General features: G+C 32.8%; 1 protein-coding gene across 1 annotated transcript in view; it reads left to right on the plus strand.

The window, feature by feature from the left end:
- Positions 1-25,628, plus strand: part of SEMA3D (semaphorin 3D) — a 194,159-nt gene that overhangs the window by 49,374 nt on the left and 119,157 nt on the right. Inside the window, exon 3 of the mRNA XM_079151830.1 lies at positions 14,984-15,170. Within this exon, the coding sequence (XP_079007956.1) occupies positions 15,020-15,170 (151 nt within the window). The 5' untranslated portion in view covers positions 14,984-15,019. The remainder of the gene's footprint in view (positions 1-14,983; positions 15,171-25,628) is intronic.

Consider the following 25,628-nt stretch of genomic DNA (forward strand, 5'->3'; position numbering starts at 1 on the left):
TCACACAAGGGATGACCTAAAGAGATGTTAGCTACTTTTCAGTGTTCATTTTAAGGTGGGCTTGTGAAGGAAAGAGGAGGAGATTGGCTGCCACTTTGACTAACTTAGCAAGTATGTGTTCATCTCTCACCCTTTAGCAAGCACCGTGCTAGGCTTTGGGGATACAATGGTGAACTTGACAGATATCCTAACTCGTGTGATTTGAAATCACTTTTGTCTGTAGGTGAAATTACACTTGTTCTGGAAGATTTAAATGCAAGTCTTGAGAAGGATAGAGAAGATTTTTTAAACCGACTTTATTGTGCTAGAACAACTCAATGTTTTGAATACTCTAAAATAGTACAGCAGTTAATTAAAGCTAAAGTTCTTAATGTGTTTAAACTCCTTTGGCTAGTACAATGTCCAAATAAGCCTTCAGAAGTAACTTTAGGTTGGCTTACTGCCAAAACCATTTCTAAATATTATGAGCTCTAAGACCTCCCCCACAGACTTTTCTTTAAACATATTTATAATCCCAAATTGAACATTCTAAAAAGATAACATTTCTCTATTGCTGTTTTATTATATATTTTCAAACTATTTCTACACTACAATCCAATAAAACAATTGTGTGAGTTTTTTGTTAAGATTTCATTTTGGCAGTGCATATGGACTAAAGAAATGAGAAGTTCAGAGAAAATAATGTATTATTATTTCTGTAATAGGGGTCTTATTTCATTTTGTATTTATAAAAAAACTACATTGTATAATGAGTGTTAGGAACTTTAATGCCAAATTACACACACACCTTTGCAAGTGTGACAAAGGATGTTGGGAATTTCCAGGCTTCCTTTAGTTTCATATTCACTTCATGTCTTTAGAAAAGTGGTTGCTATTATAGCCCATGTAAAAACGGAGGTTTGTTCTATTCCCAGTAGCCAAGCTGTGGAACCAACCTAGTTGCCCTTCAACAGACAATGAATAAAGAAAACATAGTATGTATTCCCAATGGAATATTAATCAGTTTTAAAGAAGAATAAAATTATGGCATTTGCTGATAAATGGATAGAACTGGAGGCTATCATACCAAACCTAAAATAACTAAAGATCAAATGTTCTCTCTGATATGCAGACTCACAATAGGCTGGTGGAATGGAGTAGAGGATCACAGAATTGGAACACCCCGGAGAAATGGGGGGGAAGAAGAGGGGATGGGAATGGGAAAGACAGAACACTGAATCTGACATAACCTGTCCCGTGTTCATATATGAATACACAACCAGTGTAACTCCAGATCATGTGCAACCACAAGAGTGGGAAGTTATACTCCATGTATGTATGACATGTCAAAATACAGTCTACTGTCATGTATAACTAAAAAGAACAAATTTTTTAAAATGGAAACTCTTTAACATTTGACAAGAGCCTGTCTGAAAATGTACTAGTGATCTCCACATATTGTTTCATTTTATTCTTCCAGCTTATCACATTTGATGACAACTGATGATCCTGTTTGAAGATGAGATAACTGGACTTAAGAGAAATTGGATGAATTCTCTTAAGGAATAAAGCTGATAAAAGGCAAAACAGAGATTACACCCAAACCATCCAATGATCAGGGCCTGAGCTCTTAACCAGTAGTCTTAGCCAACCCTGGAAGATTCAAGAATTTAATGTTAGCTGTTAAACAAATTGCAAAAATAAATGAGTTTAATTTTTAGAGATTTTGAGAGATGACCTAAGTTGAAAATCCAGACTGTAGTGCTACTTCACTCTAGAGTCAATTTTAGAAGTTATATAACAAAAGGTAAAAACTTTCTTAAATAAAAAGATTTACAAACAAAAATGGGGAAAAGTTTATCAGGAGCTGGGTGCTCAACTCAGGTATCCCCTATTTACCCTAACTGATACACTACTTGGAAGCAGAAAGAGTTCAGATGGCCATTTAAGTCCAGTTGTTCAGATATAGCTAAAGATACAAGGAGATTAAACAAAGCTCAGAAATTGCTAATAGTAGATAAGAAAACAGATAAATAGATGATGAGGGTAGAAAAGAAATAGCCTGACATATTCACACACACACACACACACACACACACATGAAAACATGTTTATGTAAGAAAATCAAAACAATAGGTTTTCTAGAGAGATACAGGACTGCCTGATAAAGAAATTGAAATTGCAAACAATTTATTAGTCTCATGATCTTAAAATAGCATCTCAACCCATTCTCTATATATTGCCTATCTGCTGGGCAATTGCAAGTTACTTTTAAAATACCAATGTGTTAGTCCAGGAAGTATTCCCTTTATGTATTAAGATAGTGTATGTAAAAGGGATTAATTTGGCTTTATCCATGAGCTCTTTAGTGAAGTACATACTAAGTTTCTATATTGCATGTCTAGTACATTGAACTATTTCTGAAAGAGTATAATACTTTAAAATAAGATAGTTTCACATGTATATATGTATATATATATACATGTTATTTAAAACTTGTATTTATAAAATAATATTTAATCATTTTGCAATGTTACTTTGAATTATATAGTACATTAACATTTAATTTTAGTTTTGTAAATTTTTAATTAGTAATAACTGAAGTCTGCATTTTGAGGACAGTAAAGTTCATGCTACGGAAATATTTAATATTTAATACACATAAGTATATGTTTTATATTGAATATAGAAAGTATTTTTAATATATGCTTTTCATGTTCCAACTTAGAGCTTGCAGATATATTAAGATGATCTAAGAGGTAATTTGAATCTATGGGAGAGATCACATCAAATCTTTGGTATGCTATAAATATAAAATACAGTAATTTTAAAAACTGATATAAGTAATACTTGGAGGACAGATCAAGATGGCAGACTAGAGGGTGACTGCATCTCATGCCGCTCCAGAACTCAGGATTCAAGAAGAGGAGGTATTGAGAGACTCGGGACCACCTCAGAGCCGTCATGTGATCTCTCCCATTGGGCGAGGCTCCCCAGCCTGGGCGGTAGTCCAGGAACTCAGGGAACTTTGAGGAGAAGAGTTGCCCAGCACGACTCCCCCACTGGAGCGGTGAACCCAGACAACCAGCAGAGTTGCAGAGGAGGGCTGCCAAGAGAGAGGCTTCCACACAGAGCTAGGCTCCCCCAGCATGAGCAGCAGGCCCAGACCACAGGCACCTTCTCAGAAAGGGCCGCCCAATGAGAGACTTCTGCGCAGAGATAGAGGTGAATTATTGGAAATCTACAGGGACATTATAAGTCAATAGGGGAAATCTATACTATCTCAGAGTTTCTTTACTACAGGAGTAGATACCTGAGCAATATGAGAAAACAAGGGAAGAAAATGTCCTAAACATAACTAGATGATACATCAATAAAATCCAATGATGGCATGGCAGAAGAAATGTCAGAAAGGGAGTTCAGAATGTACATAATTAAAATGATCAGAGAAGCAAAGGATGAGATCAAAGAGCAAATGCGGGCTCTGAATGATCACACCAATCAACAGTTAAAAGAGCAAATATGGGAAGCAAAAGATGATTTCAATAAAGAGTTAGATATACTAAAAAAAAAAAACAAACAAACAGAAATCCTTGAAATGAAGGAAACAATAAACCAAATTAAATACTCCATAGAAAGCATAACCAATAGGATAGAACACCTGGAAGACAGAACCTCAGACACTGAAGACAAAATATTTAACCTTGAAACAAAGTTCACCAAACAGAGAAGATGGTAAGAAATCATGAAGAGAATCTACAAGAGTTATGGGATATCATGAAAAGACCAAATTTAAGAATTATTGAGAATGAGGAAGGCTTAGAGAAACAAACCAAAGGAATGAACAATCTATTCAATTAAATAATAACAGAAAATTTCCCAAATCTGAAGAATGAAATGGAAAATCAAGTATAAGAAGCTGATAGGACTCCAAATATACAAAATTTAAAAAGACCCACACCAAGGCACATTATAATGAAAATACCAAACATACAAAATAAAGACAGAATTTTAAAAGCTGCGAGAGAAAAGAATCAAATTACATTCAGGGGGAAACCAATACAGAAATCAGCAGATTTTTCAATCCGGACCCTAAAAGCTAGAAGGGCCTGGAACAACATTTTTCAAGCTCTGAAAGAAAACAGATGCCAAGCAAGAATCTTATACCCAGCAAAACTTACCTTCAGATTTGACAACAAAATAAAATCCTTCCATGATAAACGAAAGCTAAAAGAATTTATGAAAAGAAAGCCGGCACTATAGAACATTCTGAGGAAAATATTCCATGAGTAAGAGATGAAAAACTATGATGTAAATCAGCAAAGGGGGAACCACCCTAAAGGAATAGCCAAATAAAGGAGAAACCAAATCATGTCAAAAAACAAAAATGAGTTAAATGGGAATACAAATCATATCACAATAATAACCCTGAAAGTTAATGGCCTGAACTCATCAATAAAAAGACATAGACTGGCAGATTGGATTAAAAAGAACAATCCAACAATATGCTGCCTGCAAGAGACTCATCTCATAGAAAGAAATACGCACAGACTAAAGGTGAAAGGATGGGAAAAAACATACCATGCGCATGGACTCATCAAAAAAGCCGAAGTATCCATCCTCATATCAGATAATGTGGACTTCAAGCCAAAGTTAGTCAGAAGGGATAAAGAAGGACATTTCATACTGCTTAAGGGAAGCATAAATCAGCAAGACATAGCAATCATAAATATCTATGCCCCAAACAGTGGCTCATCCATGTATGTCAAACAAATCCTTCTCAATTCCAGGAATCAAATAGACCACAGCTCAATAATACTAGGTGACTTTAACATACCTCTCTCACCACTTCATAGATCTTCCAAACAAAAATTGAATAAAGAAACCATAGATCTCAATAACACAATCAATAATTTAAACTTAACAGACATATATAGAATATACCATTCAACAAAGAACGAATACACTTTCTTCTCAGCAGCACATGGTTCCTTCTCTAAAATAGACCATATTTTATGCCACAATGCTAATGTTAGGAAATACAAGATAGAAATACTACCTTGTATTCTATCAGATCATAATGGATTGAAATGAGAAATAAATGACAGAATAAAAAACAGAAATTACTCCAACACCTGGAGATTAAATAATATGCTGTTGAATGATGAATCGATAAAAGAAGACATCAGGAGGGAAATAAAAAAAATTCTTAGAGGTAAACGAGAACAAAGATACATCATATCAAAATCTCTGGGACACTATGAAAGCAGTACTTCAAGGAAAATTTATTTCATGGAGTGCATTCAATAAAAGAAGAAAAAAAATCAACAAGTAAATGACCTAACACTACACCTCAGAGCCCTAGAAAAAGAAGAACAGAGCAACACCAAAAGTAGTAGACAACAGGAAATAGTTAAAATCAGAGCCGAAATCAATGAAATTGAAACAAAAGAAACAATTGAAAAAAGGGACAAAATTAAAAGTTGGTTCTTTGAAAAAATAAACAAAATTGATAAACCCTTAGCCACACTAACAAAGAGAAGGAGAGAGAAAACTCAAATTACTAAAATTTGGAATGAACAAGGAAATATTACAACAGACTCGAGTGAAATACAAAACATAATTAGAAGCTATTTTCAAAATCTATACTCTAACAAAATAGAAAATCTTGAAGACATCAACAGGTTTCTAGAGACATATGAATTACTTAAACTGCACCAGGAGGACATACACAATTTAAATAGATAAATTTCAAGTAATGAAATAGAAGAAGTCATCAAAAGCCTACCAACAAAGAAAAGTCTGGGATCAGATGGGTTCTCAGCCGAGTTCTACAAAACTTTTAAAGAAGAGCTCCTTCCAATACTTCTCAAAGTATTCCATGAAATAGAAGAGGAGGGAACCCTCCCAAACTCATTCTATGAAGCCAATATCACCCTGATATCTAAACCAGAAAGAGACACATCAAGGAAAGAAAATATCAGACCAATATCCTTAATGACCATCGATGCAAAAATGCTCAACAAAATTTTAGCAAATCACATACAAAATTATATTAAAACGATAGTGCACCACAAGCAAGTGGGTTTCATCCCATGGATGCAAGTTTGGTTCAACATCTGGAAATCAATAAATGTAAATCACCATATCAACAGACTTAAAGTCAAGAATCACCTGATTATTTCCATAGATGCAGAAAAAGCATTTGATAAAATACAGCACCCCTTCATGCTCAAAACACTAGAAAAAATAGGGATAGTAGGAACATTCCTTAACATTGTAAAGTCCATCTATGCTAAGCCCATGGCCAATATCATTCTAAATGGTGAAAAAGGGAAAAGCATACCCCCTAAAAACTGGAACAAGGCAGGGATGCCCTCTTTTACCACTTCTATTCAACATTGTCCTTGAAACTCTAGCCCCAGAAATTAGGCAGACCAAAGAAATTAAAGGGATACAAATAGGAAAAGAAGAACTCAAACTATCCCTATTTGCTGATGACATGATTATATATTTAGAGCATCTGGGAAATTCCACCTAAAAGCTTTTAGAACTCATAAGTGAATTCAGTAAAGTAGCAGGTTATAAGATCAATCCTCATAAATCTAATGCATTTTTATATATGTGATGAATCTTCAGAAAGAGAAGTTAGGAAAACTACCCCATTCACAATAGCCTCAAAAAAATAAAATAAAATATTTGGGAATCAATCTCATAAAAGAGTTGAAAGACCTCTACAATGAGAACAACAGAACACTAAAGAAAGAAATTAAAGAAAACCTTAGAAGATGGAAAGATCTCCCATGTTCTTAGATAGGAAGAATTAATATTGTCAAAATTGCCATACTACCAAAAGCGCTATACAGATTCAGTGCAATTCCAATTAAAATCCCAATGATGTACCTTACAGAAATAGAGCAAGCAATTATGAAATTTATCTGGAAGAATAAGAAACCCAGAATAGCTAAAGCAATCCTTAACAGGAAGAGTGAAGCAGGGGGTATAGCAATACCAGAACTTCAACTATACTACAAAGCAATAGTAACAAAAGCGGCATGATATTGGTACCAAAATAGACAAGTAGATCAATGGTAGAGAATAGAGGACAAGGACACAAACTCAAATAAATAAAATTTTCTCATACTAGACAAAGGTGTAAAAAACATGCGATGGAGAAAAGACAGCCTGTTCAACAAATGGTGCTGGGAGAACTGGAAAATCATATGCAGCAGAATGAAACTAAACCTCTATCTCTCACCCTGCACAAATCTGAAATCAAAATGGATCAAGGACCTTGGAATCAGACAAGAGACCCTGCATCTTACAGAAGAAAAAGTAGGTCCAAATCTTCAACTTGTTAGCTTAGGATCAGACTTCCTTTACATGACTCCCATAGCACAAGAAATAAAAGCAAGAATCAATAACTGGGATAGATTCAAACTAAAAATCTTTCTCTCAGCAAAGATAACTATCAGCAATGCGAAGAGAGAGCCTACAGAGTGGGAGAAAATCTTTGCCACTCATACTTCAGATAGAGCACTAATTTTCAGAACATATAAATAATTCAAAGAACTGTAAATCAAGAATACAAATAACCCAATCAACAAATGGGCTATGGAAATGAACAGACACTTCACAGAAGATCTACAAGCAATCAACAGATATATGAAAAAAATGTTCAACATCTCTAGTAATAAAAGAAATGCAAATCAAAACTACTCTTAAGATTCCATCTCACCCCAATTAGAATGGCGATGATCAAGAATACAAGCCAAAATAGGTGTTGGCAATAATCTGGGGGAAAAGTTACACTCATACATTGCTGGTGGGATTGCAAATTAGTGCAGCCACTCTGGAAGGCAGTGTGGAGATTCCTTAGAAAACTTGGAATGGAACCACCATTTGACCCAACTATTCCACTCCTTGGCCTATACCCAAAGGACTTAAAATCAGCATACTACAGTGATGCAGCCACATCATTGTTCATAACTGATCAATTCACAGTGGCCAGATTGTGGAACCAACCTAGATGCCCTCCAATTGATGAATGGATAAAGAAACTGTGGTATATTTATAAATATACAATGGAATATTACTCAGTCATAAAGAATAATAAAATTATGGCATTTGCAGGCAAATGGATGAAATTGGAGAATACCATCCTAAGTGAGATAAGCCAATCTCAAAAAACCAAAGGACGAATGATCTCCCTGATAAGTGGATGATGATACATCATGGGGGGAGGGAGGGAAGCAAGAATGGAGGAAGGAGGGACTGTATAGAAAGAAAAGTGAGGTGGGAGGGGTGGGGGGAAAGAAAAAAATAAAAGAATGAATCAAACACCATTATCCTATGTAAATGTATGATTACACAAATGGTATGCCTCTATTTCATGTAAAATCAGAGAAACAAGTTGTACCGTATTTGTTTACAATAACAAAAAGAGTAATACTTGGAAATTTATAGATTTAGAATTGTTTAAAATACTATTTTAAAAACTTCTTTTTCTTTTTAACTTACCAAAACTACTTGAATATTAACAGAACATCAAACTTTACCTTTTATTTTCAGTTTGGAGATAGTGCTTTCCTATTTTCTGGACTATCATAGTGAATAAACTAAAAATAATTGTTTAGCTCCCACTATGTTTCATAGTTTTACTCTTTTTGATATATAATTATAGGGTCTTAACAATAAAGTTTTGTTAAACATGGTTTGTAAGTGAGTATGAATTTCTGGAAAAGACAGTAAGAGAAGCCTAATTACTTTAGTCTTTTTAATACAAATGAAAATATTAAATTCAAATATTACATATCCTTACCAATGTTTATTCTAATTGTATTTTAAGTTTTTACATGAAGTTACTATTTTATTGAGTTTTCAGTTATTTTCCCTTTCTTGATAAATTATCTGGTGTAATTTAATTGAGTGGCATGCAAGACTCTCCACATATGTGTATGTCTTATCCTCCATTAATTGAATTCAAACCATCAATTTTATTCTCCCATTTTACACTATAGAAATGGAATTTATTAATTGACTTGCTTATTCATTTGTTTAATCTCCAAAATAAAAACTTATTTTCTTCAGTTATCTTCATATTCTTGAAATAATGTTTTCCTGAAAATTCTATTTTCCAGGCCTTATAAACTATAAGAATACATTAAGGACATTATAAATTGTCTTTGAATCATAATTTTATCTTGTGCTTGAATAGAAGTTTTATAGCAAATTAAAACATATTGAATATAATAATTTGACTTTTCCTAAAATGTGAAAGGACTCTAGCACATTAGAGATAAAAAATTCTCGATAATAAACACACAGTAAGAAATGAACATTATGGTTATAATAAAAACTATGATATTACTATTGGTGTTTTCTATGACCCTGCAAGTTGATAACTGTCAGGTTGCTACTTTGAACAGCAAATTTATGAATTTTAGGAATAGCCAAAGATATTGTCAATGAAGTCTTTTATTGTAGTGTTTAATTAATTGCTGCAAATATGTTAAATATTTTTCACTTTGAAGCTTGGAGGCCCTTGATTTCTTTGGAATCTCTTTTCAGTTAAACATTGATTTTGCTACTGTTATGTTCAGGAAAAAAAAAATGTAATCCACAATATTAAATCAAAGAGGTCACTCGTGTATGCTCAGTATTATATCATTTTCTATTGAATTCATTATGGATAGATCCTGGAGAATTGGATCTGGCTATAAGTACATGACTGTTGGCTTGCAAAGCCATGTGATATGTAATAGTGGTGCTTGGTTGATCAGTATTTATATAGCAATACACTTTCAGTATATTTTAGAAATGCAACATTGCGTTTAAAGTATTAAGTAAAAGGATGTAACTACTGTAATCTATCTTTACTGATAAATAGTTTAGCTCAGCTCCACAACTGATGATGTTCATACTTAGTTTGGAGTGTGGGGTAATGTCACTGGCTGTTATCATAAGGATGTTAGCAAGTAGATTAATATTTAATCAAACATAAGTCTCCTTCATGATCTGAGTCAGATGGTCTTCCAGACTCCACTGGAATATATCAACTGAGGGGAAGTCATGACACTTTGAAGGCAATGAAGTCCATTAATAGACAATTAAATACTTCAACAAAAAGTTACTGCCTTGTAAATTCTACTTACTACTCTTAGCAATATACACTTGGGCAATGATTGCATACCACTGACTATATAAAAGTAGTAGGATATTGTGTATATTAGAAAATAGAAAATAGAAAAATTTTGAAAGGATGAGATAAAGGTAAATTTAAATGAGAGTTCTGGTGTTTCCAACTTCATCCCAGTGACTCTTCTGGCATATCACTGGCTTCCTGCCTTGATATTATTGCATGTGATTAATTGGATGTATAACAGCCCTCTGCAACCATAAAGCTTCTCATTTGTTTATGTCTATTGCCTCTTTGGCTCTCAAGTTTCTTCTATAATTGCTGTTTGTTTTGTCATCAACAACCATGCCATAAAGTAATGGTGCCAATAATTGATCAGTCTGGTGTACCCTCCAGGAAAACCATCTAACCAAACAAAAGCTCAAAATTACGAGCCGCAATTTGGCCCAAGTGAACTCGTACAGATATTGTTTTTAATTTGGAAGTAGTCATGTTGCCTTGTGTCTTTTGAGTTGGGCAAAAAACTTAAGTGACCTTACATGCACCACTTAGGTAGAAAGAACAAATAGCTCTTTATAAAATTAAAACAGTGATGATCCCTTCCTAAGTGTACACACACACACCCACAAACACACATGAACACACAAAAACCTGAGAGTGAATCCTAAATTTAAATGTTCCAAGTTTTCATGTGGGAAGACTTCTTATATATTTTAATTAATGTCCCGTGGATAGGAACTGTTTTTCCACATGAATAGTATATCATCTTGCCTTACTGTTTTTGGAACAAATCAATATTAATAAATAAGTCACATCAATGAAGTTCATATGTAAAATTTTATATCTCTTGCTACTCAAATAAATTTTTTGATGAGTTACTATCCAACAAATGAGTTCTTTTCTCTTTATGCTCCTTAGGGAAATGGCACAAGGTCTTCCTGAGTGTTAGATTGTGCATTTGGATTTCTGATTTAGTGGAACAGTGTGTAAAACTCTCATAATCAGAACACTCCCTATTGGCTCCACATCTGAAGATCCCCAAGAGTGCTATTTGTCCCAGTGAACATCTGGAATAGATTATATGCAGTTAATTAGCTCCAGGTCGAGCTTGTTACAGACAGTAGCATGCAGTATAACCTATGCAATTCCCTAAATCTACCCACTTTGGGCAAATCACACCTACTTCTCTTCATAATTCCTCCCAGATGTAGGATGCATGCTTCTGTATGTGCACACAGAACACATGTGCACACACATACACACTCACACACACACATACACACTCAAAGATAGCAAAATATCAATACATTAGTAGAAAGGTTGTTGGCAAGATGTTCAACACATAAATTATCTCAATTAAAAGATTATTGGATTCAAAAGATTGTTGGGAAGAAAAACAAAGAATCAGGGGGAGCAGATTATAGAAAGTGACTGTTTTATAGTAAAAAAAATATTCTAAGTTTTTTAAAAAATTGTTGCACTTTCAGGATTTTTGCTTCATTTTGTTCCTCCTTCACATGTGTTTCTGCATGTGTGGCACTTACCAGAATGTCATAGTAGTGAAGAAACCAGTGCTTTGATTTTTAACTTATTTAACAATACTAATGAGTTGGGTTATAGTGGACAGTAAGACTACTGTTCATTGAAAACCAAAACATCAATCTTTTTAACTTATGATGTCAGAGGCACAGGGCATGTCTTAGCGATTAATGACCAGTTGGAGGAGTAGATATCTCAATACATAGCCAAGGGCCATTAACCCAAACTAGTCATTAATTTCCAGGAGATGTCCTGTACTGAGGTCATTATTACTAATAAAACGCACATATGGAAATTTCTCTCTCTTTTGCCTATGTACATAACTATACATTGTCACAAGTCACGGAACAAAAGTAGTATATTTTGCAGGTGAAAGTGATCAGAAAAACTACCTAATGAGAAATTGAATATACTCAGTCTGCTCATTCAATTTACCTCTCACTGTTTTCAAGAGTATGGGCAGGAGAGGAATGCATATTTGTATATCAAGGCTGGGGGTCTGCTGCAGTCAGACACCAGTGTCCTGCTAACATGATGAAATAGGTAAAAGTGAAATGAACAGGAAAATAAGATTAGAGAAACCCTGACGAATGTGGAACCAGCACACATGATCAAATACCAATGGCAGTAAAAAGTGATGCATTGTTTTGAGTCATAATATTTTAGGTGACCAAAGAGGCATGAGGCAAATTTAAGAGTTAGCTTAAGTTGCTCTTTGCTGTCCCCTTTCTCCCACCCCCACTGGATTGTACTACGCTCTCCCTTCCTTCTCCTTACAGTCCTCTCACTAAGTCCATGATGCTGCCGGCCTAATCTTTCTGGAACCATTAGCCAGGTATCACTGTTTCTGGAACTGTTTCTGGTTTTCTCTGTCTTCCATCAAATATTCTCATCTTGTTTATATCTATGCAATACTCTTTTTTTTTTTTTTTTTTTTTTTGCGGTGTTGGGGATTGAACCCAGGGCCTTGTGCTTACGTATGCAATATTCTTTTAAGTTCTCTTTCATAGTGCCTTATACATGCCTCAATTTTAGAATCATTTTCTCATACTGTTGTTATTCCTATATAATTAATCACTCCCTCAGTAACAATTCTTATCTTTTTCCTTAACTTAATAAATAGTTGAGGATTACTTATAGTGCTAACGACTGATAAGAATTATATAATATATATAACCATACATGTATGTACATACAAATATCATGACCAGCTATGTAAATGTATGTATGTTAAGATGCAAATATATAACAATGGTGATGGCAATTGTCCAAAAACAGGAATTTTTTAAGAAGGATCTGTAAGTCAAAGAATACATCTATTTCTAGTGATGTCAAGTCAAACTAAAAGTTGCCAGGATGCATTTCTTAAAACATTGAGTGATTCAAGTCTAATCTGATAACTTCTTTCTATAGATCAGCTAAAGTGATTCTGTTTTGTGACAATAGCTTAAATATGTCTTCCTTCTAGGTTTAAAATAATATGATTTTTTTAGGGTTTATTGCAAATGTGTTATTTAAGGATTTTATTTGTGTATTATATTCAAATGCATTTAATTCAAGTTTTAAAAATTAAAATTTTCATAAAGCACTGCTATATATGGATCTTTTTGATTGGAAGAAAATTTTTGTTGTCTCTCAAGATTACAACTAATTGGTGAAACCTTCATGAAATCTCTGGTAAATGTGAATAAAATATATGCTATGTGTCATATTTAATAAAATATCTTTAAATTAATATCAAAATAAATTTGTATGTATTAATCTATAGGAAGAATTAAATATTCACATGTTACAAAATAATTTGATACATAGATACCTTTGAAAATAATAAAAACAATTGAGAAAAGAACTTATGCTTAATATTTCATGAAGAAACTTACCATAAGATTTGTCTGTCCTTAAATGTTTGCCACTCATAAACATAAATTTGTACACCTCAAAATTTGATCTTGTTTTCCTTCATGAGATGATTTTTCATTTCTAAGATGTAAGGTAACTGGAACTTTGATATTCAAAGTCTCTGAGGCATTTTGGTAAAATGGAGAATTTCTCTTGCTTAATTAAAATTCAGCCTTCATGAGATCTCTTAAAACAAAAGAATAGGTACAAAATTCTTATTTTGAATGTTAAATAATTGGAAAATTATTTAAAGCCTAATACATATTTATTATGGCTAACATTATCAGCAAGGAAGACACAAAACAATATTTCAACCACAGGTAAAGCAGGTAACACATCAGAATCCTCCTGTAAGTCAGTATAGCAAGATTCTTTCCATGGGCTATTTCTTAGGGTGGAAAAAATAAAAAAATAAAAGGCAGTACCTTCAAGAAGGAAGAGAAGTTGAAGATTCCTTCAGTAGTTGGAGGTCACTTAACTCTACCGTAATGAAAACACCAGAGACATAGATCTTAAGAAGGTGGACTCCATCTAAAATCCTAACCAAATGTTTCCATCTGTCTTACTTGCCATGTGACCATGGAAGAAATATTTATCTCTGTATGACAGTTTCTTCAACTGTGAAATGTGGTAAATAACTACCTATTCTATGATTGCCATTAGCATTAAGCCATTTAGTGTAGGCTACTTTTAAAAAGTGTCTGGTACATACACTTCAATAAATATTATTTGTAATTTTTAATATCAGGTTTAGTTTGAAAATGTATCTTTTGTTTTTCTCCAATTTTTAACGAAGACAACCAAGTCACCTTATTTATGGCAGTGTAGTTAATAACGATCTCCTCCTTTTATTAACTCTTATACTTTAAAACTTATTTTTCTATTCAGGGCTGCCCTAAATGGTAACGAGTAGATGGTATGTTTCAGCCCTACACTCTGTACTGAAGGACCTGATCTGATTTCATCTAATCTCCCCAATTAAAGTAGCCTTTTAAATAACTTGTAAGAAGTAAGAGAATAACTCCTTCAAGATAGTAGCTTGTGTCTTTTTTTTTTTTTTTTTTTTTTTTTGAGGATCTTTCCTTTTGAGGATGATACGGAATACAAATAGATGTCTACCAGTGTTTTCATCTGATCGAAGTTATAAAAAATCTTCAGATATTCGCAGTAAAAACAAACAAAAAAAAACCAATTTTAGTAAAGGAAAATACAATTATTAACAAAATAGATTAATTTCTAGTAGTGTATTCATTTTCTACATTGGAGTAAAGACAATTCTGAGTTTTGGATTCATATTCTCTAGAAAAATACAGTAAGAACAAGCAAGAAAATAGAAATTATTTTTAAAATTCAATATACATTCAGAAAATTATAATATAGTATATCTAGAAAAATCTGCAATAAATTTCTAATTTTTTTTTCTTTTAGAGTTCACTAGTACTGAAAGAGAACATTGTTTTCATCATGGATGCCAATAAAGATGAAAGAACAAAGTCCAGAAGCCACAGTTTTTACCTTTATCATGCTTTGATGATGCTAAGCATGACCGTGCTATTTCTTCCAGTCATCGGAACTTCTAAACAAAATATTCCACGACTCAAACTAAGCTACAAAGGTAAATATGTAAATATTTTACATTCATCATTAAGATTTCTGAATGTCTTCTTTGATTATTGTATTTCTTTTATTTAAAAATGCATATTGACTTCTATGACATGCTTGCAGTGTTGGCTCAGTTAATAAGAATATTCATACAGAATACAAAGCCCAATTATTTATTTTGTGAGGAAAAAGTTTGATAAAACTATTCAAGCACACTTCTCAGTCCCATTTGTTCTGCAAGTTGTAATCAGTTTTGCATTTCATATGAAGTTTTTTTTTCAGAAAAATTTTAACACTGTGATAAATTTAAGATCTCAAATATATATACATGTTTTGAAATATAATAAAACAATGCCATAGGCTTAAAATATAAAGACATAAAAAAAACAAGAAATGAAATCTCAGTTAATTGTTTTTAAACATTTGACATAAACAAATAGTTTATAAGCATGATCGTTGGTCATTGTGTGGATTTGTACATCTGTATACAGCTTTTTCCCCAAGTTTCATGTCCAAAGATTTTGGTTTTTTTTTTTTTTTTTTTTTTTTTTGCTTACTTTTCTAGGATATGCACTGGGCTTCATTAATACCTTAAGTAGCAAAAGGCATGTAGAGAGAATTCACCTTTATTTTGAATTCTGGTAAAAATTACGCTGGTAATTAATGTCTTCTGATCTTCAAGATGACATTTTTCCAGTTCAAATTAAATATATATGGTCAAAGATATTTGGATATCAAATGTAAGAGAAAATAAAATTAGTATATCCTATCCATTGCACATTTAACATGTTGCCATTTGCTTGTAATTTACATTTCATAAATTAAAGAGTTGAACAATTTTTATTTTTTGATTTTTTTATCTACTTTTATGTTTAAAATTCCTTTAAACTAGGAGTATATTTATTGGCAATCTAGGATGAGATTTTTATCTAAAAACATTGATCTCATGAAATATAATTTATTAATATTTTGTTTTATCAGTAATTGAAAGATACATCTGTGTATTATCAATTTCTTATTCATAGATGTATTTAAATGTGTATTATTCCCCTAAAATTATTTAGACTTCCCGTGAACATGAACAGTTATGGTAAGATACAGGCTACAAATAAAAAGTAAGACCAAAGCTTTTAAGCATGACAGAGTAACTAGTACTGTATCATATCTTTTGCCATAAGCAATATATAAATGGATAAATCACATGAAGCAACCAGTTTTAGATATTGAACAATAGGTAGCAGAAATGAAATAGAGAAGCTACCTAAAGGTAAGACTCAGAAAGGTTTAAGGCAAATAGAGTATTAGTGAGCTCATGTAAGGTGTTGAAGATCCAAGAGTGCTGGAATACAGAAGCTCTGACCAACTAGAACAAAAAGACCTCACCAAACATGTTGACACTCAGGTGACTGCTGAAAGGTCACATTTTAAGACCTACAATATTCTGTCCCAAAGTAAAGGATATTCTAATCCTGCCTTTAAAAAGATACTTAAAAATAAGCCTCAAAAGGATCATACTGATTTGCCATTAAATTAAATATCTCCAACACAACGAGATCCTCAACAATTTAAGGTCTACCATGTCAGATACAATGAAAACATACTAGACATACAAGGAAACAAGAAAATTTAATAATGAGGAAAGTGTACAGGTACTGAAAGTTCACACAAGATGATACAAATGTTCACATTAACAGAGAGGAACTTTAAAACAGATGTTGTATTTTCAAGAATTTAAAGGAAAATTTTATCAACATGAATTAACATGGAATCTCAGCAGAGAAATGAAAACAACTAGAAAAACAGAAACTAGATGGAAATATTGGGGATAAAAGACATATCTGAATTCTAGAATTTGCTGCACATATTTAAGATTATAGATTACAGAACAAAATTCAGTACAACCAGAGATAAATTTTTAAATGTAGATTATAAATTTATAAATTTTTAAGATTCTTAGAAGCCCTATTGTTCGAAGGGAATCTTCAAAACCATGTCTTAGGTTGTTGTTATGTAAGTGCCCCATTCTTAAAATCAAAATAAAAGTTGGATATCTATTGATGTATAACAAGCCACCATAGAATTCAATGCTTTTATAAACCAATTATTATCAATTCCCATTTCTATGGGCCAAGACTGAGAAGGGCTCAACTAGGTGATTCTGCTGTGTACTCTCTAACGTAGGTATACTGGGATGATGGTTGAAAGTGGGACAGTAATGGTCTGGCTAGTGGCATCTCATCCTTCAAATAACCTCAGGATATCTCAGAAAGAGTATCTCTACATGGGCAGTTTGAACTTTCTTAAAAATAGTCCAGGACCTCAAGTGCATTTGTTTCAACAAATAAGGGAGCTGTATATTGAGTTTTTAGACCTACTGTCAGAAGTCACGTGACATTTCTTCCAGAATACTCTGTTGGTTGAAAGCAACACTAGAGTTCAAGAGGAGAACATGGAGACTGCACTTTTCAATGAAAATAGAGTCAAATCACGTATGCGAAGAGCAGTGTGACCTGTATAGATTGTTGTGGATATCTATGTAAAATACAATCTGCTACAATTAACTTTTAGAGAGTCTTTGACTTTTATAAGAAACACATGTGAGTCAGTGAAGAAAGGAAATGGTGTTGTAACAACTTCATAGCCATAAAGAAAAAACTGAACCTTAGTCTTTACCCCACAAAAATATCTCAAGTTGGATCATCTACCTAAAAGAAAAAGCTAAAATTCTAAACCTGGAATATCTTTACAACCCTACAGTAAACAAAAATTTCATAGGCAGGGCCCAGAAGAACTACAGCCATAAAGATTTTTTAAAACTATATGTCAGAAAAATTAAAACAAAATTCTGCTTATCAGAGACAAGCTAGCTATAAATATTCACAAAATATATCTGAGAAAGTCTTTAATCCAGAATATATGTACAGAAACAAATCAATAATAAAATGATAAAAGCTGAAACAAATGAATAATAACAAAATCATAAACTTTAAAGTAACCGCACTGACATCACTCACAGAGATGCACAAGTGACCAATAAACACTTGAAAAGTACTCGACATCATAAGTCCATACGTAAATACCAATAAATATTACAACAAAATAGTATTGGAATAACTATAATATTTTTAAGAAGGATTGGCAGTATCATATACCCTCAGTACGTGGAAATATTTTTGAATTCACAAACATCATTGATGGAAGTATAAAACTGAAAGGTTTTGTTTCAGCAGTTCCCCATACAATTAAACGTAGACTTATCTAGCTGAAGTTTTAGAAGTGATGAAACTAATCAGTAGCAAAAAAAAAAAAGAATCAACACAATTGTTTTGAGCAGATAGCAGAGAAGAATGACCAGCAAAGAGGGGAACATGAAGGAGAAATTTCTGTGGTTATAAAAATACTCTTGTCTTGATAGAGATGTGGATCACTGAAGTGTTCAGATCTGTCACAACTCATCAAATTTTACATATGCTTATTTGATTGTATACAAAACTTACCTTTATAAAAAAGAATAAAAAGGACATATGCTGAACAATGAAAAGTGGTACAGAAAATTTTAATATAAAGATATTATAAGAAAACTAAATTATCTGGTTTCTGTAATATAGTGAATATTACAAAACATCACATTGATAAATGTGGGGAAAGAAAAAAATTACATTTGTAAATAAGCTTTCAAGAATAGATAATATTCACTTAGGATTCATGGTGAACAAAGAAAGCATTGATATGATGACTATTTGAGAATTATCTCATTTCATTGTCACCGACACTCTGTGAGGAAAAGATTGTCATCCCATTTCAATCTGAGGATATGAGATATTGAGAAACTGAAAATTTGCCAAAGCCACGAAGTTAGTTCATGGCTAAACTCCTGGGTCATCCCCTGGCTGGCTCCTAACCTGTATCTTGGACTATAGACACAAGTAGTTCATCCGTCAGGCTCTTACCTATGAGATTGATTAAAGTTACAGAAAATATCATGCTCAGATTTGACTGAAACCAATTATGTGATTTTCGGTTGTCAAAATTAAATGGAGTTGAAGAAAACCATGTGCATTCTTTAAGATCACTGGGAGGGGGGACTTAAAAGAGTTTTATTGAATTTTGTAGAATTTTATGCTCTTTGCTCTACTAAGGGAAAACAAAGTAAATATGACTGTGGTAATTTATCTTCATAATCAAAATTTCATCAAAGAGTAGATTCTAAAAATTAACTCTTGTGGCAAATTAGTAATTTCAAAATAATAACTTGTCTTAATGTATGATTTTGGCCTTGAAATCAATCCTATAAAGACTAAGAATCTCATTTTATTTATATATCTATAGAATCTTAATTCTAAGCACCTTGTTCTACAAAAGTAGAAATGGTGTGATTTTTTTGTTAGATTAAATGCAATAAGTTTTATGCTTTTGTTGGTTCTTATATGTAATATACTTGCCAAATTTATATTTTTTCAAATGTTTTAGGTTATCTACATATCAGAGACTGGTAACTAATAATAGATATTGCATATAGGGCAGGAATTCTAATAATTTCCCAACCCACCCCCAAGACATACTTACACAGCTTCCCTAAGCTGCTAAAAGTCATTCATTTTTAGATTGTATGCTAATAACAAGAGTAGTCTCTTCAGCTAGGAGAATTATAAATAATCCACCAGCTTTGTGCATTTATCTTTCCAACCACTTTAAAGAACACAGTGGTTTACTTTTGAAAATCACCAGTTGTTCAGCACTGTGATGTCCATCCACTTTAAAGAATACCAAGTTTTCCTGTTCGCCTTTTCTGCATCCAGACTCCTTAGAAGGAAAGTAGTTCAATTCCTGGCATGTTACCTTTTAAGAGTGAACCTTTCCTGAATGAAAAAACCATAAAATTACTGTTAATTTGGTGTTATGATGAGGAAAATTGCTTCTGTAATACATTTCCACTTCTGAGATCATAATCACAACTTTCCTTTGGCATTTTCTGCTTTTCTCCTAAGATTCTGACTAATGAATTGAGATCAGCAGGCACTACCCTTTGCTTAGGTAATATTGAGAGCCTAGAAGCTCATGCTTGGCCATGTAAACATGGGTGGAATGTGAAGAAAATCAGCCAAAATGAAAAATTAATTTTGGATTAATTTTTATAGGTGCAAAATCATCATTGTTTTCTTTGTTTTCATGCCTCCTCAGGTGCCAACTAGAGAGCACAATGTAAGATATGAGTAGCCTTAACTACTTGGAACAGCTGCAAGATAATATTGAGGGATTATTTTTAAAGGTCAACAGAGTCACAATAACCATTTTATCCAAAGAATGCTCTTTGATAAAGACTTAGCTTTGAACTTCTGAATCCATAGGAGCTTATTTGGTTCTATTGTTGTGCAAAGAGATTTCCCCTCAGTTCATGTTTCGAATTCTTACATATTTATGCATATTGGGTCTCTTTCCTAAATAATAAATATGGAACCAGAGGTCAAAATGTTCTATATTTTAGATTTTCTCTTAGATGTTGATTACATATATTTTGCCCTACAAACTGGGATTCTCATAGTGACTTCTACAGTGATACTACAATTGTAAAAATAATTTTTGTGAAATGACCTACTTTAGACTCATAATTAATATAAACTATTGTATCTGACAGTGATCACTGGGGATCTTTTATGTGTTAAGGATACTTGTATACTTGTGTAGCATAGACCATTGAAACTTTGCTTGTTTGGAAAACTTAATTAATAAATAAATAAAACAGAAATGAATAAGTAAAAGGCAACAGCAAGAAAAGGAAAGTGACTTATTCAATGGTTTTTCAACAACTCTACAAATATGTTTGGATTGGCCACTAATATACCAAGCACTGATCCAAGTCAGAGAAAAGTCACTGTCCCCTTTGAATTTATTTCCTACCTAGACTGTGAAGGAACAGGTAAATAAACCAGCAAATATCATTTCAAATTGTGGTAAGTGCCATGAATACTGCGAAGCAGTGGAGTGACTGGGTCTACTTACTTTTCTCAGACTGTATCATGTCTGTAGAGTTTCACAACACTGTGAAAACCTTTGTTTTCATTCTCTGAGACATGAGAAATGTAAGGCTCAGATCCTGAATGATTTGCCCAATAGTGAGACTCTATCAAAGAGCAGAATCATGTCTAGGGCCCATGATCCTGTCACCTCATCATGCCCTTGAGGGAAGGGTTACATCAATGAGGAACATTAATGTCAAGATATATGCACATACAAAAAAAGCAAGATTCTACCATTTTTTTTTGTCAGCATGTTCTTTTCAAATAGCTTCCACTAGTATTGGTATTATATGTTTTCACTGACAAGAAAAACTTGAAGACCACTTTTAAATTTTTATCTGCTACCTTCAAACTAAGCATTAACTTTATTTGATAGAATGGTTCTTGGTTTGTCAGAATTTTCCAAGAAATGAGAGGGTAAATCTATATTTTATAGTTAAAAATTAATTTAACTATGAAATGCAGCATGTGTCTCAGCTAGAGATTCCTGGATATTTGACTCATCAAATTTTTTCCATTTGACTCATCTAATATCGTGTCTGTTGTCTCAACTCAGTATGACATAGCACTGAAGGGAGCAGGTTCTGAAATCCACCTGCCTAGGTCATAACTCCTTTTCTTAGTTGTGATATATTTGAATGTTCACTTTCTATACTACAGTTTGCTTATTGATAACATAGAAAATTGGCAATATGATAGTCACATACATTGATTTATTTAGTTCTAATAAATTTGTTGCAGACCAAAGACTTTTCTGTATAAATAAGTCTGAAAAATATTATGTAATTCCTTCTTGGAAATTTACAGTGCACATTACCATTACTCCTGTGAACTCCCAAGTACTTTCTATCATTGTTAGCTTCCCTAATGTAAGAACTGCTCATAGATTACAAATTTATAGAGGGCATTTTCCACTATTTTTACCATTGTGGTATTTTAGCAGGCACTAGTCTTTGGTGTTTACAAGCCCTTATAATAAGTTCATTGTTGTCCTTGATAGGAGTGGTGTTTTTGAGTTGCAATAGCCCTCTTGTGCATTAAAATGAATCATAAATCACTCAGGAATGATGCAATTCAAAGCAGGTATTTTTCTTGTCAAATCAATGTGAATTTATGACCTATGTTGAACATTTCTCCCTTAATACCTAGTGAAGACACATTATCAATCTTAAAGTAAGAATTTATATATATATGTATATATATACACTACATATTTATATATATACTAATTTATATATACTATATTTATATATAAATGGTGTAGTATATTTATATATTATATATATACATTATATACACCACATATGAAGCAAGTCATTGATGATTTAGTTTGGGGGGATATGCCATGGTTGAATGGATTCACACAGTTTCCCAGACATATTTTCACTAAACTGAGATTCTTGCAGCTAGGAATAAATATTAAAGAATAATTTTATTGTGGTGTAATATTCAACTGTAAATAGTTAATAACAATAGTTTGTGGATGCCTACTATATTTCTTGCATTGTTCTGGTAATTTAGATATGTTAGCAAACAAAGGAGGCAAAAATCCTTTCCACTGTATAGTTTATATTCTGGTAAGGAAATCAGACCACATATCAGCAAGATAGAAGGTGATAGGTACTATGGAGAAAAATAAATCAGGAAGGGGAGCTAATAGAGTGGAGAAGATGCAGTAGACAATATGGGGGTCAGGGAAAAACTCACTGAGAAACTGATTTCACATATACTTAAAGATATGTTTGTAACCAGTCATGCAAATATTTGGAAAATTTCTAGCAGAAGAAAAACCAAATGCAAAGGCCCTGAAGTAACAACAGTGTCTGACAAGTTTAAGGATTTTAAAGAAGACAATATAGAACAGAGGGAAAGAAGATTGATTAACAGGGAGTTAGCAGTTGTCCATTGTTAAAACACTGACATTTAGTCTGAATTCTCTGGGAATCTACTGAAGAATTTTCATCATAGTCTAACATGATCTGACTAATTCAATATGATTATTCTGAACTCTGTGCTGACAATACACTGAAAAGGGGAAAACTGAGAAGGAAAGAGCCAAGTAAGAGGCTTTGAAATAATCTAAATGAGAAATGATGGTTTATAGATCAGAATGACAACAGTGGAAGTAGAATGTGAAGTAGAGTCAATAGAATATGCCAATGGGTTAGAAACGAGGAAAGAGAGAGGGAGAGGTGTCAAATATGACTCCATGAGTTTTTTGTTTGTTCATTTTTGTTTTTTGTTTGTGTGTGTGTGTGTGTTTCTTAAGTCCGGAGTTACCATTAATTGAAACAGGAAGATTGAAAGTACTCCCAAGGGTAGATCAAGTGGGCATATTTTGTTTGATAAGGATTAGATATCTAAGTGAAATGCCACAACGACATTTGAGTATTTATATCTGGAATTCATGGAGATGTAAATTGGCAATATTAATTTGGTAGTTATCATGTAGAAAATTTTAAATCCATGAGACTGTAAGATAATCAAAGGATAGATGAGAAGAATTTTAAAAGTTTAAGTTCTGGGATACTATCAAGTCAGGAAATTGGAAAAAGAAGGAATAAGCAGAAAATTGAACTGAAAAGTATCAGATATGTAGTTAAACAAAAACACACAAACACACAGGAGTCATGGGATATAGGAGTTAAATGAAGAAAACAAAGGAAAAGAAATGTCATCAGTGCCAAAGTCAGCTGATATATCCTGAGAGGGACAACTGAAATTTACATTGACTTTAACAATGAAGGTATCGTTGTTATCATACAAATGTCGTTATAAGAAAATTTCCTGGGGTTAAGGGATAGGTAAAATCACTGTTATCTGTATAGGTCATCACTGTCTTTTGGGAAGAATAAAGGAGAACTAGGTTATGAGATACTTTGGTTGTGTCTGTCCCTGCATACGTCTGGTAGGGACTTAAGAATGGGCAGAGGTTAAGTAAAGACAATTTTTACTAAGATTAAACCCATTCAACTATTGTTTGGTGGAAAATTCTTTTCAAATAGATCTTACATATGGTTGATTTATTGTCCTACAAATTATTTTTAAGAAGACAGAAGTATTTATGTACAACTTGTTTTATAATTTCACATGGATCTTATTAAAGAACTTTCACACTGAGATTCAGAATGCGTGGCTATAAATTTAAGGGCAGTATAAAATATATCATTCAGTCTTCTTTTACAGAAAATTTAATGTCTCTCTGTATTTTAAAACTGACTAATATACAGTTTGATTTTAGTATGAGTCCTTTAAACATGCTACTTTATTAATTCAGAAGAGGCATAAATTAGAACTAAAGTGTGTTTTTACTTATAAGGAGGTTTATTAAAGCCACAGTGAGCCAGACACACTCTGGAAAATATAATACATATTTCAGTGATCCCAAAGGATTGGGGAAGTGGAAGAAACTGTAGAAGTGACTTTACCTTGATACATTCAGTGTAAATATAAGTGGAGCTATTTTGGATAAGAATATGGTTTATCTAAATATTAAAATGTATAATATAGTGATAATAGGTGAAGGCCATAGAATTAAGAATTCTATATAAGTTTTAGCTATTTTCTGACTTGTACTACCCATGCATCATTAGAATAGTTACTTGCCCCTTCTAAGTCTAGATTTTTCTCATCTAGATATTAGGTTTACCTGGAAATTAAATACTCCTTGAGAATCAAATTAGGTAGCACATGGACAAACTCGTCAGATGTTAGAAAGCACAAAGTGGATATAGTGACAGAACTCAATTATAGTTAAATATAAAGTATTATGATGAAAGATATATAGAACATATAAAGTCTTCAAAATATGATTTAATTATATTTGGGCTACTTGGTCAGAAATTTTGTTGCCACAAATAACAGGAAAAATTATTTGAGATAAAAGCCTACAATAATTCCTTATCTTAGTGTCTTCTTTCCAAGTTAATGCACATTAAAAGAATGTACTTACCTTCTTTGTATTAAAAAAAAAAAAACTTTATCATTGGTTTAAACTAAGCGACTTGCTTATCACTTTAGCTATTTAGGAATAACTTAGTTAGGGATTTGGTCAATTTAACATTGTAAAGGAAAAGCACAAATTGCATAAATGAAAATGACATGATTTAAATGTTTGAAAGAATGTTGATGTGGAAGAAGGAACCATCCTGATCTTGAATTCAAGCAAGGGGAGGAGGAGCAAAGTGTTCCTTTGCCCTTCTACTCCAAGTGTGGTTCAAGGACCAGAAGCATCAGCACAATCTGGGACCTTGTTAGAAATACAGACTCTCAGGCCTGTTTTGTGACTTCTTAACAACAGTCTGTGTTTATAAAAGATACCCATTTGACTTGAATGCATGTTAAATCCTGACAAGCAATGCTTCAGCATGTTTTGTTTTCCTCCCTCCCCAGATGTGGAGATGACAAGAATTCCTGGCAATGTAAAAATATTAGAGCCATAGTTGGGTCTCCAC

Source organism: Sciurus vulgaris (genome assembly GCF_902686455.1).
Source record: "Sciurus vulgaris genome assembly, chromosome: 8".
Taxonomy (NCBI): Eukaryota; Metazoa; Chordata; class Mammalia; order Rodentia; family Sciuridae; genus Sciurus; species Sciurus vulgaris.